Raw genomic sequence first — 14,173 nt, 5'->3', positions numbered from 1 at the left:
CCTCAGGAAGTACAAACTGAACTCCAACCTGCTGCTGATCTTCTACCACTCATCCATTGAGAGCCTGCTAACTTACTGCATCATGGTATGGTACGGCAGCTGCATTAAGGCGGATAGAGCGAGGCTTCAGAGTGTAGTCAAGACAGCACAAAAGATCATCGGCTGCCCTCTCCCCTCCCTGATGGATATTTATTTCTCCCGCTGTTTCAGCAGAGCAGCAAACATCATCAAGGACAGTTCCCACCCTGGTTTCAACATGTTCAGCCTGCTTCCCTCAGGGAAGCGCTACAGCAGAAAAACCCACAGACTCAAAAACAGTTTCTTCCCAAAGAATATAACCACCCTGAACTCACACATGCACCGGTAACCCCCTACCCCCCATTTTTCCCCCATTTCCTCTATGAACCACCACTGTGCAATGGTAAATGGTAAATGGTAAATGGCCTGTATTTATATAGCGCTTTACTAGTCCCTAAGGACCCCAAATTCTATGTGCACTAACCCAATTGAATATACATAACACTATTTGTTACATATTATTTTTTAACACTGGCATGTATATTTGTACATTTTAAGTATTTTTTCTCTGTTAATAGTGCCAATATGTATATGGTGCTGCAGAACATCATCAGAGATTTAAGGCTTATTTTGTACCAAAATACCGTGAGTTGGGATAGAACAAATCTGCATTTTACAATACTCTCTGACTTGTTGGATTTTACCTGTTTTACCTGACTATTAAGTAACATAACATTTAATCTGACATCTTTGTGTAAAATTGCTTTTATCCACCAAATGGAAACCTACTATGCAAAGATAACCATCTGTTCAGGCGATGTTGATTACCCTAATGATATATTGCCATAATGCCCAGTGAAAATGCACTTCTAAAGAAATTGGCAGCTTTATTCACTGCAATAATTATCTTACGGGAAATATTACAAAGTGCCGTAAATGGATTCTTTTGTCTCTGCACTTCAGTGGTGTAAGGAACTCTCTTCCCAACAATACTAATGGGACGTGTATCCATATTATATTCCTCAGAGATATTGCTCCATATTGACATGATAGCATCACACAGTTGTTGCAGATTTGTTGGCTGTAGTGCATCTATGATGCAAATCTCCTGTTCCACCACATCACAAAGATGCTTTATTGCAGGGGTGTCCAACTCCAGTCATCGAGAGCTACTGCCCTGCAGCTTTTAGATGCATCCATACTCCAACGCAGCTGAATCAAATGGTTGAATTACCTCTTCAGCATGCCATGAAGTTGGGCAAAGGGCTGGTAACAAGCCATTCATTTGATTTAGGTGTGTCGGAACAAGGACGCATCTAAAAGCTGTAGGACAGTAGCTCTCGAGGACTGGAGTTGGACACTCCTGCTCTGTTGGATTGACATCTGGTGACTATAGAGCTCATTTGAGCACACTGAATTCATTTTCATGTTCAAGAAACTAATTTGAGATGATTTTAATTTTATGACATGACAAGTTATTGTACTGGAAGCAGCAATCTTAAGCTGGGAAAATTGCAGTCATAAAGGCGTGGACATGGTCAACAATGAAATTCCGGTAGGCTGTGATGGATCGCAGCAGATGGCCGCCCCTCCCTGAGCCTGGTTTTGCCTTCCTATTGTCGCCAAAGTGTTTGCTCATAGGGGGTCATTTGATTGTTGGGTTTTTCTCTGTATGTATTATTGTAGGGTCTACCTTGCAATATAAAGCGCCTTGAGGCGACTGTTGTTGTGATTTGGAGCTATATAAATAAAATTGAATTGAATTGAGTTGAACCGTGTAACTTTTTTCCAGTCTTCTGTGGTATAGTTTACAAAATGTAACTTCAGTTTGCCTGTTCGGAGAAGTCGCAGTCGGTGTGGTCTAGCCCATCTGCTTCAAGTTTTGATGCATTGTGCCTTCAGAGATGCTCTTCTGCATACACTATTTTGTATAAGAAGTGTTGACTTGAGTTAACTTTGCTTTTCTAACAGCTCAAAGCAGTCAATATGTTCTTATCCTTTCACATCTGGCATCAAAAAAGCATTTTTGCCTGGAAAACTGCAGTTCACTGGATATGTTTTTTCTTTTTCAGAGCATTCTCTGTAAACCCTAGACATGGTTGTGTGGGAAAATCCCAGCAGATCAGCAGTTTCTGAAATATATATGAACAGCGCATCTGGCACCAACAACCATGCCACATTTAAAGTTACTTGAAAGACCCTTTTTCCTCATTCTGATGCTTACTTTGAACTTCAGCAGATTGACTTGACCATTAAATTGCCGAGATGTCACTGGCTGCGTTAAGAACCAGAATTCGCTATCTAGTGAGTATATACATCAGGTCAGAAAATATTTAACATGTAAACATGAACTATGTCAAGCCACAACTGTTTAGTTTTGTAAGAACTTACTAAGAGGCGTACATGGGACAAAAAGTGCCTGGTTTTATTCAAATCCATATCACGGAAAACTGTGTAACAGATGCACCCGTCTGCCATGTCCATTTCACGGTTTGCCTCTCGAAAGCGTGAAATGGAAACACATGCAGAAGTTACAGTACATGCAGAAGCTGCAGTACCAGCATGAGGAGATAACATATTTAAAGCCTTTTGCGCCCTTTTTGTTTGTCCCCTGCAGCCCCTTTTTTCTCTCTTTCTTTTGGTCCCTTTTCTTTTTCTGTTTCTCCACCACCTTCTCCTGTTTTTCACCAAAAACAGGCCTTCAACCCTGTGTACGCTCTGGTATAATACCCACTCTGACAATAATGTGAATAATGTAATAAACAAAAGAAACATGATTAACAAGATGAGCCTAGAGTCTACAGTCTACTTTGGATATTAGTATGGCTTGTTGCATGTTACTAGTGCATCTTTGAATAAGGTGCAACCCAGACCGACAGACAGGGAGCATTCAGACTGAATGTGAAATGAGAGAAGTGAGGGTTTTTTGCCATGCCTTCTTTTTTTTTTGGTGACATCACTTTAATTACAGTTTCCTTTAGGAGCGTGAGGCAGAGACAGGCAGACTAGAGTGGGGGAGTTAACTGTTAACAGTGCAGCAGGACATCTGAACATAGGAAAATGACTCTTAGACCTACAAGGTATGTATGAATCAAATATACTCTATATATTTTTAAATCTTTCATGTGAGATATAACCAAAAAAAATCCCCTAAGAATGGAGAACAATTTTCCAATTGTTTTATTTTTTAGAATCATTTTGTCAGTAACCATGTGCTCAAGCAGGTTAAATATACTCCAATGTGTGTAAAGCAGGTAATACAACTACTGATAGCTGACAGCTGCTGTTAAAATGAACTTCTTGCCTTTGTTGTTACAGCGAGTGAGACTTAAAAAAAAAACCATGTCTTTTTGGGTGTAATGTAGAGTATAGAAGTATAGAGTTACATATCGACGATGACCAGAAGAAGCATCTTTTTCTCTTTATTTTGTTTTTCATTTATTCTTTTTTGTTGTACATTAAAACATCAGTTGTACTACATGATATGAGAGCTCAGGTTTTGCCTAAGCATGTTCTTCTAAAGACGAGTTTAATCCATGTCAAACATTTGGTTATTTTAACCAACAGAAGCTTCTGCCCTCCATTGTGCCGTCTGCCACATTGCTGCCAAGTGCTCCTTACGCCAACAGAAACAAACTTTGGAGCAACTTTCAGTAATTTTAATTGCTCTTAAACATTCACACACGTGGATGTAAGCATAGGGTACATACAGTATGGTTTGAAAGAACAGATTGCCAATTAGGTAACATGATAGGGGAATTAAGCAGAAGCATAAACAACATTATGCTATGCCTGATGCTCATTAGTGGAACAAGGTGGTTCAGTCTCAGACAAGCTTATATAATTTTTGAGTGCTGCAGATGTGCAAACACCCTTATTGTTCAACAATTTCTTTATGTTTTAAGCTTATCCTTTGGTTCAATACAAAGGTCATAGCTGCAAAGTAGCTTGCTCCACAACCAGAAATGTATTCATCACGTTTATTACAGGCTTTCATGTTCAGCTCTGTTCTTGTTGAAACAAGAGGCTAAGTCAGTGGGTGGAGATTTCTTCAGCAATCAACTAGTTGGAAAACTGAACCTGGTCGACAGAGAAAGAATGACAAACAGCACACAATGGATGTACAGTTAGGACATCTGTTCATTAACATGCTTATTTACTTCTTTTCTTAGAATAAGATAAGAAGAATGACATCAGTTTCATATCTGTATGGTAAATATTGTATGTAGCAGGGCAACTGTTGGGTTTGCAGAGACGATAGCCAGCTAAGTGCTGGCTAAAGCTCTATATTTATCGCATTGGTATTTTACATAAACTCAAGGTAAGAACCTAATGTACTGTTGATGTTTAACTGCCTATTTACTTCATGTCTCATTTTGTCTTTACAGCATCCCAGACTACAGCACCACTATATCATATGGAAACAATAACAACACCAATGAGACTCATTGTCCAGATCACGAACTATGGGAGTGGCTCACTGCACACCAACCAGTGTACATTCTGCTCATCACCGTGCTGGGAATTATGCTTAACATGTTCGTTCTGACTGTCTTCTGCTTCCACAAGAAGGCGTGCACCATAGCTGAAATCTATTTGAGCAACCTGGCTGCTGCTGACCTAGTCCTGGTGTCCTGTTTGCCCTTCTGGGCCGTTAACATGCTCAATGATTTTAAATGGCCTTTTGGTCATTTCATGTGCAAAGTTATCAATGTGGGAATTAAGATGAATGCCTACTGCAGCATATACTTTCTTGTTCTGGTTAGCATCGATCGCTATGTGGCGCTGGTACATGCGATGTCACATGGAAGAATGCGTAGTCCAAAATATGCTAAACTAGGGTGTCTGCTGACATGGGGTTTTGGCTTGCTTCTGAGTATACCCGTGTTCATCTTCAGGGAAGTGAGATATTTCCCTGAATATGGTACTGTGTGCTATCTAAACTATCCAAACCACAACGTACAAGTTATCTGTGATGGGATATTGATCATTTTTAGCTTTGTTATTCCCATTTCAATTATCTCCTTTTGCACTTTTAATATTATTCAGGCTTTGAAATTGCAAGCAATTGAGAGGTTCAATGCTGAAAACACAGAACGAAAGGCCACCATTTTGGTCCTGGCAGTCCTTGTAGCCTTCCTAATTTGCTGGGTGCCATTCCATGTAATCACCATAGTAGATGTGCTTTTACGAGGTGGGATACTGGAAGGCTGTCACTTTGAAAATGCTGTGGACATCAGCATCCAGATCTTCACCTACTTAGCCTTCTTGAACAGCATTCTTAACCCGATCCTATACGTTATTGTAGGAAAGAACTTCCGGAAAAAAGTCAGAGAACTCTTCCAGCAGTGGGGCCACCAGAGGAAAACCTTATCTGACTCCACACGTTCAAACCTGTCCTCCACATTGAAAACTTCTGTATAAAATGCTGTATGCAAATTGCTTTTTGCAAACAAAAGCACAGAAGGATAGTGGGCAGTCATTTAATGATATTGTCTTAAACTAAATGGTTCAAATGAAATCTAAAATCAAATGAAGTTCGTGAAATCGCAGTGGATGTAGCTTTGTAATAATCAGACTTAATCATACATTGTTAAGAAACCTTTTAACGAACTCTTTCTTTAGTATGTTAGCTGATGCACAACGTCTCACTGTTACGTTTAGAAAAGGTGGTTGTATTACAGATTACTACCAAATGCAAAACACTGTTGTTTAGCTTGAACTGGAAAAAAATGAAGACATATTTTATATATTGCAACAACTCACCAGTGTGTGATATTGTTGGATTCATATATTACAAACTGTAGTAGTCATCAGTATCTTGGCTGTACTGGTTCTGTGATGTAAATATGTGTACTGTAAAATAATTTATGTAAATACAACTTTTTTGTTATAAAGTTTATTGCTGAAGATGCAAATGATGCCACTATTTGTTTCACTCAGAGCATAACGATGAATAAAATCAACATGCGGTCTTTCGCTTTATGAATCTTTATGATGCATTTGAATGTTAAGTTGAACATCCAAAGGTTCATGTTGAAACAGCGTCTTGCTAAGTGTTTCTGGTGTTTCTGACTCAGAGTTTCCAGACTTAAACATGTGACTCTTTCAACAAGTTTCCAGTTGTGACGCACAAACATGCTTCTTTTTGTTGGCTGTATAGACATAACTTTTTCTTTTTTTTTTATTGTATATCTGTCCCCCAAACCACCTTTTAATTGCCAAGTGTTTACTCAAAATGGGTTGTGGGCAAGGGTACACCCATAGGTGTCCTCAAAATGAAGGCAAATCTTGCCAAGCAGGATATCAGGCTTCACCACAATTGCTAGTGCTGAAAATTGTTGTGGAACAAAAGGCATGCAGAAAAAGTTACCGCAAATTGTAGAATGTCTGCCAGAAAACACACAGTTCAACCTCGTTTTATGTGTTTTTGTCTGCTTTTTAAAATGGTTTTAATTTTGTGATTTTTAGCCTTGTCCTTCAAATCTGAAATCACTCCCACATTCATGTTCAAAGTTCATGTTATTCTGGTTTATGTTGTGCTACTAAATGGGAATATTAATTAAAATTTTGACTATTCTGTAAACACCACAGTGGGGGATGACAGTCACTGAAGAGGTTTTAGTGCAGATGCCTCATTCATGTTTCCATAAGACTTCACAGACTGTTTAATAAACATGGACACAGTCAATATGACTTCACCCTGTTAGTGAAGTTCTGTTATGACACCTGAAAGTGAACACTTTCGACACCGTTTTCTTGGTGATTTGAAACCATGTGTCATAAACACTGGTTAAAGACTTGTGTCTGTCATGGTGCTAGGTCGTTGACCCAGCATTTTGTATTTTATGATTATTTTTCTATGTTCTAGTTATTCTGATTTTGGTATTTTGTGTCCTCCCCTTGTGCCCTGTTCTTGTTCTGGATTTCCTGTTTTATTTTGAAGGTCTGTGTGTGTTGTCATTGTGTTCAGCTTTTATCCTCCAGTCGTCTTTGTGTATTAGGATCAGCTGTTCTTCCCTCCTGTGTGTGATTACCTGATTACCTTGTGTGTGTATATATAGTGGGTGTCGGTCTGTGCTTGTTGTTGGTTCGTCTGCGTTCCATGGTGTTCTGTTCCTTAGTCTGCAGCGCTCTGCCCCTCACCCTGTTTTGTATGATCTCAGGTTTGCTATTTAGTTTTCCCAGTTTAGGTTTCTTCAGTTATTTGTCATCCCTCATTGCCTGTTTTGCCACTCCGCCACTTGTAAATAAACGTCACTCGTATCATCAGTCACTGCCTGCATTTTGGGTCCTTTTTCCTTCAACGCCACACGGCTTGCCTCGGCAGCCGTGACAGTATCAGTGAGCAACTCTACTGACTCTACTAAGGACTCCCTTTTTTTTAATTCACTTTGACAGAAAACTGAGGGGAAAACATTTATTGAGGTCACACAGCAATGGTACTAACTGGAATTACAATGCAGCTAAGGGTGTTGCCCCCTGCTGTCCGATAAAAAGAATGCAATCATATTTGGCTCAACTTTCAAATCACAAAGCTCATTTTGGCTTTTAAGTGACAGTGTGTAAAATCTCATCAGTAGATGCCAGTAGATTGCAGATTGTAGTCAAATGAATTCAATTTCCTTAACCCTTCCAAGTAACATACATAATCCTAGAAGTGGTGGTCATTGTAGGACAAACATGTTTTAGTCAGGCAAGAGAAACATTAAATTTAGACTGTGCACCTGAGCAACCATGGCTGCTTGAAGTGTTTCTAACACTGTTTATGTAAAAAGCCTTGTTGTACCCACTATATTTTACCATATTTGAATAATATCAGCACGTAGCAATGAATCAGGAATAATACTGCATGACTCAATTAAATATTTTGTGGTATTTTGCATTTTTACCACAGAGTGATCACAGAGACTAGCTGCTGTTCATTCGTGGTAAGTGTAGTAAGATAGCAACATGACTCCCGCTTCTGCCCCAGTCTTTCGCTGTTTTGGTAGGCTGTCAGTCTACTCTTAACTTAGCTATCAATATGTAGCTTTAAGAAATGTAAAACTTTGAGACTGATATGAGTCACCGACTCAGAGAAATTAACCTCTCCCTCTGATGAGCGAATATTGAGGTGGGTTGTTTAGGACATTACTGTTACGGCTGGCTGCCGGCGAAGCTCATGGGCGCGTCACTGCAACTCCCCCTGGCTTCTGCTCCGCGGCTGCTGAGTGAGCCCTCATCTGGGACTCTCCTCAGCTCTTTCTGGGACAGTGGCGCGGCTGCCCCTCTGTTGGTCTTCCTTGGTCTCTTGTGTTCTGGGGGCCTCTGGATGTCTGGAGTTTTGATCTCCTCCATACCTGCTTCATGCCCTGGAGGATGGGGCTGTGGCCCCCCCACACCCTCTAGCAGATTATTACATGAAGGAACCTTTTAAAAAAAACAAAAAAAAAACAAGCGCGTCCATGCTCACAGGTGTACACACGGGTGATCACACCCACAAACTACACCCTTTTTGGCTCCTACCTCAAAGCACACTGTGTTCTGTTGATCTTATGTGCTGCACAATAATGTTTAATATTTAGTATTTACTGTCATATTCCCATATATCATTGTGATGTTGTTTATTCTATTACTCTTGTTCTCTTCTGCTTTTTTTCTTTTTTCTTTCTCAGCAGGTGATCCAGGTGATTGATATATGCATTTTTTTTCTCTGCCCGTTCTGTTGGTTTTTGTCTTTTGCCCTTCTCCCCCGTCCCTCTTCTCAGCTGTTTCTCTTTCCCTCTTTCTTTCTCCCCTTCTTTCCCCCAGTCAAGTCTGTCCCGTATTCAGTAAGTGAAAATAAAATAAACAATAAAAGGTGAATCAAATGGACCATTACGGCAAGGCTGGGATGGTCAATTTGGTAAAGTAAATCCGATGGGCATCTTTGTTTGCCTTTAGACAACAATTCTGATGGCAAAAGAGCCAAACGGGACAGGCAAAAAAAAAAAAAAAAAAGGACATTACTGTTGGCTGCTGTTAGCCTCTGTTAGCCATGGCTAACTGCTTTTAGATGGCATAAGTGAAACTTTCATTAAACTGGATATAACATTGTTGGACTTTGATACTTAGTTAATAAACTCTCATATGATGTAAAATATAGTCAAGCTATTTAGCAGAAGTAAAGTATGATTTTTAGGACGCTCAAGCCTAACATTAACTGACATAATGTTAGCTTATAACCAGTGACTGCGCTGGTCAGCACGTTGTCACCTATATGGAGACATCTAATCTGCTGACAATAATTAACTGTGAAAATATTGGGAATAAATAAATATTATGTGTGTTTTTTAAGTGTTGTAGCTCTAACTTCAGTTCAGGAGATAAGGCTCAAGGTGAAGTGGATGACATTTCATTAAGTTGCAAGTGGCTTTGGCTTTTATTCTTAATTGATGAATACTTAGTACAAGAGAATGTTTCAGTTTGGTGTTGGATGTAATTACACACTAATCATTGTATATTTATACAATATTCTTTTTATTTTACTAAATAATCCCACAAAAATGACTGACTGTACTTTTAACATGCAACATATTTTTGTGGCCTTCCTTTTGCAACACTAGAAATGCTCATTACTGAATTGGTTGTGTAACCCAGTGTTAAAAACGGGATTAAAAGTATAAATAAATATTGATAAAAACAAAGTTAATTATAATAAATACTGATAAAAAGCATGTAAACAGAAGTTTAATTAATATGTACATATGTATATGTAATGTATAAGTGGTGTGGGGGCAGGACTTAGTCCTGTAGAGTGTGTTTGTCAGATCCACTGAGCGACCAATCATTGGCCGGTCTGACCCTCCCCCAGTCTGTGCGCTGCTCAGACACCTGCGTGTGCCTTCGTGTGCCAGTCAGATACGCCAGAGACACAGACGGTGAAAGATCAGTTTACCCGTGCGGCAAAGAAGCTAGCTGGATAGAGAAAGTCCTTTTTTCGGCAAGAATAATAAGAGTGATACTGTATTCCAGAGGCCGTGAGCCAACGTGAGCACTGTGAAGCCCCGTGTAGCATTTGTTGCTTCGCATGGTAAGTCCCAGGCAGCACACGTGCGCTAGCATAGCATGCTACTTGCCGCTAGCTCTGATGCTAACTTCCGTTAGCCATTTTGCAATGAAAGTGCCTTTTCTGAGGCTAAAGCAATTAGCACGGAGTCTGCTGCACTTTATATGAGATGTTCTTTAAAGGTTTATGTCACATTACTGTGGTATTGATGTATAATGTATGGTTTTGTGCGACGTTATGTTAGCACATGTTCACTTTTCTCATGGTGCTAATTATAGTTCTGCACAATTAAGTATTAGCAACGTGAAATTAAGTGCCTTCACCTGCACTTAGCTGAAACTTGATAAGTCTCAAGCCAATGTGTATTTTTAATGCACTGCTGAGCTATTTTGTATTGTTTTAAATGTGTGTTTCCTATGCACTTTTTCCCTTTGAAATGAGAATAATTTGTTGTACAACATAGAATATTTTGAAGAAAATTTAGAAGCACTACAAGCAACCAGTAGTAATAATAAGTTACAGGCATGATAGCTTAAATGTTGAACTACTGTGTTCTGGCCTGGTCCCCAGGTCAGGTTTTTTCCTTTGCTTATTTGGATTGGATTGGTTTTGAGGACCTGAGAAGAATCGAGGATCCCTTTTCCAGTACTGGATGGCGAGCCCAGCCCAAAGAGCCGGATGAACTGGTAGATTGTAACCCGACTGGTTACAAACACACTGAGTGACTACTGAACATTGAAAGACTGAAATTGACTTTTAAAAAAAAGACACAAAAGACAATATATCCTTAGGTCGACCATTTGTGGGGTTTATTTTATTTTGTTTTCAAGAAGCGCGCTCTACTTTTGTTAAATGTGCACAACTTTAATAATTGCTAATAAATGCAATTGTGTTTTCTACACCTACTGTGTACAAGTCCTCTGTTGTCATACACCCTTGGCTCCTACGAATCTAGAACCTGTCTGATCTGGTCCATATTTCCCTTCTGTCCGCGTACTGTGGTTAAAGGTAACTATACTGCCCGCACTACATGCAAAGAAGGCAAGAAGTAGCACTAACAGGTCTAGTATTGCACCACCAGTGTTACATAAGTAAAAGTGGCGAGCCAGCCAGGAGCCTAGAGTGTTGTGTGACAACATTGGAATCCTCTTTGACCTTTGATCAAATGCTCACATACTGTGAAAATGGATTTTGTCGAGAAGTATGCCGTTAAAGTACCAAATGCCATTATTGTTAGCGGTGTTACAGATAGAGAGAAAGACAAAGAGGTATTTGAGTTTCTGGAGCAACATGGTACTATTCGTAGAGTACTCGCTGTCGATGATGACTCTTCTGCATTCCACAAAAGCCAGATTGTAGAGTTCGAGTCTGGTGCAGCCGTTGAAATATTAGCACCTAAGCTGCCTTACCTCTTACAGTCCACTGACAATCCAGATGTCAGTTACCGCATTCGAGCCTTAACTGACGTCTATACTAAGACCGTAGGGGGCAGTGTTACTGAGGCTTACATTAGCAACCTGAAGGGTTTAGCCAAGTTAAGTGGGAAGGATTTCGAAGAAGTGTTGCGGGAGGCCCTATCCACAATAGGGAACACCATTGAAGCTGCTGAGACAGCTGAGAGAAACCCTGAAAATGATGCTGCTGATCAGACTTGCCCTGTGGTAGGATCCACACAACTTGGAGCCTCACCTTCAGTCTTAACTGAACTGCCTCACCCTCCTGAACCCATTCAGGGCACATTCCAACGCCCCATGAGACCAAACTTGACACCTCAAATGTTGAGTCCAACTGACCTCAACCCACCAGAGGTTCAGAAAGTAGTAGTCGAGCATGTTGTCAAGAGTGTTGAAAAGACATCACATGCTCACTCTACATTAAGACTCAGAGCTTTCTCTGGCAAGATGCCCAGACCTTACAGCGAAGCTGACTATGAAACATGGCGTTCTCATGTTGACTTGTTGATGGAAGATGCTTCTTTGTCCGAGTTGGGAAAAACTCGTAAGATTCTTGAAAGTCTCCTTGCTCCCGCTTCTGATGTCATCCGCCCTCTTGGGCCAGAAGCCACTCCTGCAGACTATCTTAAACTTCTGGATTCAGCTTTTGGCACCGTCGAAGATGGTGAGGAACTGTTTGTACGCTTCATGAACACCCTCCAAGATCATGGTGAAAAGCCCTCTGCTTATCTGCTTCGTTTGCAGGTGGCAGTCAATCACACCGTGCGCAGAGGTGGGCTTGAACCACATGAAGTAAATAAGCAGCTTCTTAAACAGTTTTACAGAGGCTGCTGGGATGATAACTTGCTAACGGAGTTGCAATTGGAGCTAAAGCATAAGGAGCCGCCCACTTATGCAGAGCTATTGCTTCTCCTGCGTACTGCAGAAAACCGACAAGAAGTTAAAAACACGCGAATGAAGAAACACTTTAGCGCCACGAAACCAAAAGCAGTGTCTCATGAACAGACGGTCACTGAAACAAATGCAGATGTTCGCCAAGCACAGTCAGATAGTCTAGAAGAGCTGAAAAAACAAGTTGCCGATCTAAAAAGCCAATTAGCTGCCGTTGTGAAGCCAAAGAAACAAGCAACACTGAAGACAGTTCGAACAAGGAAACCTGAAAATAAAAAACCTGACCATGCCAAACCTGAAGACTCACCTCCACCCAGCCGCCCCAGTACTAGGCCCAAGCCCTGGTATTGCTTCCGCTGTGGGGAAGATGGACATATAGTAGCCACTTGTGAGTCAGAGCCCAATCCTGCCCTTGTAGTTGCAAAACGAAAGGAATTAAGAGTGAGAAGGCAGATATGGGACAGGCAGAATGACCAGCTTTCTTTAAACTAAATTCTGCCTCCGTTGCGGGACAAATGGAGGCTGATGCTTTGTTAACCCGTCCCACCCAGGTTAAACAAAAAGCTTCACCTAAAAAGCGTGCCAGCCTAAAGTCACACACAAGATCAGATTCCTTCGACTTTCCTAAAGGTCTAATTGGTACGAAGAGTACTGCACAAGTGAAAGTTAATGGTCACACAGTGAGTTGTTTGCTAGATACTGGTTCCCAGGTGACTACAGTCCCCGAGTCCTACTATCGTCAGCATTTGTCCTCTCATGAGATTAAGCCATTGTTTGAACTTTTAGAAGTTGAGGGTGCCAACGGTCAGTCTGTGCCTTACTTAGGCTACATTGAACTGCATGTCACTTTCCCAAAGGACTTCCTTGGCATTGAAGCTGAAGTGCCGACACTTGCCTTAGTTGTCCCCGATGTGCGCACAGCTTCTCAGTCCTTAGTGCTAATTGGGACAAACACATTAGATGTACTTTATGAGCTGTACTCTAACACATGCCATGAACTGCAGCTGAACCTGCCATATGGCTATAGGGCAGTTCTAAAAGTTCTTGAGTCACGACACAAACAGTCCAAAGACAGTAGTCTTGGTTTAGTGACGATGCACAACAAAGAGCCACAGTTGATTCCAGCAGGCCAAACTGTTGTTCTAGATGGTGCTGTAGCTGTGTCAGCCGGTAACGGTGAAAAGTCTGTCTTGTTAGAGTATCCACGAATGTCAGCCTTACCTGGTGACATCCTTGTGAAACCTTGTCTCATAGACCTACCTGAACGAGCACCTTACCTTGTACCAGTTATACTCACCAATGAATCCGAACATGATGTGACAATCCCTCTAAATTGTGTCATCGGAGAAGTCAGTGCATATCAAAGAGTTCTATCTCACGAACACTCAGTGAGAACTCCAAGATCCCGAACTGAGCAGAAGTCAAATGTAACATATAACTTTGACTCTTCCCCTATTAGCGCTGAATGGAAGGAGCGCATAACCGAAAAACTAAGCCAAATGCCCGAAGTGTTTGCACAGAATGATCTTGACTTTGGAAAGACGGATCAAGTGAAACACACAATCAGATTGTCAGATGAAACACCGTTCAAGCATAGAGCGCGTCCCATACATCCGAACGACCTGGAGGCAGTCCGTAAGCACCTCAAAGAACTGCAAGAAGCTGGCGTGATCAGGGAATCTACCTCCCCTTTCTCTTCACCCATTGTAGTCGTGCGGAAGAAAAATGGTGAAGTCCGCCTCTGTATCGACTACAGAAAGCTTAACGCGCAGACTATAAA

The 14,173-nt window shown here is 41.0% G+C and overlaps 1 protein-coding gene across 1 annotated transcript; it reads left to right on the top strand.

Moving 5' to 3' along the window:
• Positions 1-2,867: 2,867 nt before the first annotated feature.
• LOC113012056 (B2 bradykinin receptor-like) lies at positions 2,868-7,326 on the top strand. The gene is made up of 2 exons (XM_026152000.1): positions 2,868-3,098; positions 4,407-7,326. The coding sequence occupies exons 1-2, from the start codon at positions 3,079-3,081 to the stop codon at positions 5,440-5,442; spliced, it is 1,056 nt and encodes a 351-aa protein (XP_026007785.1). The 5' UTR covers positions 2,868-3,078; the 3' UTR covers positions 5,443-7,326.
• Positions 7,327-14,173: the final 6,847 nt, after the last annotated feature.

The sequence above is a fragment of the Astatotilapia calliptera genome, chromosome 19, assembly GCF_900246225.1.
Source record: "Astatotilapia calliptera chromosome 19, fAstCal1.2, whole genome shotgun sequence".
Lineage (NCBI taxonomy): Eukaryota > Metazoa > Chordata > Actinopteri > Cichliformes > Cichlidae > Astatotilapia > Astatotilapia calliptera.
This window is presented reverse-complemented; position numbering and strand designations above follow the sequence as displayed.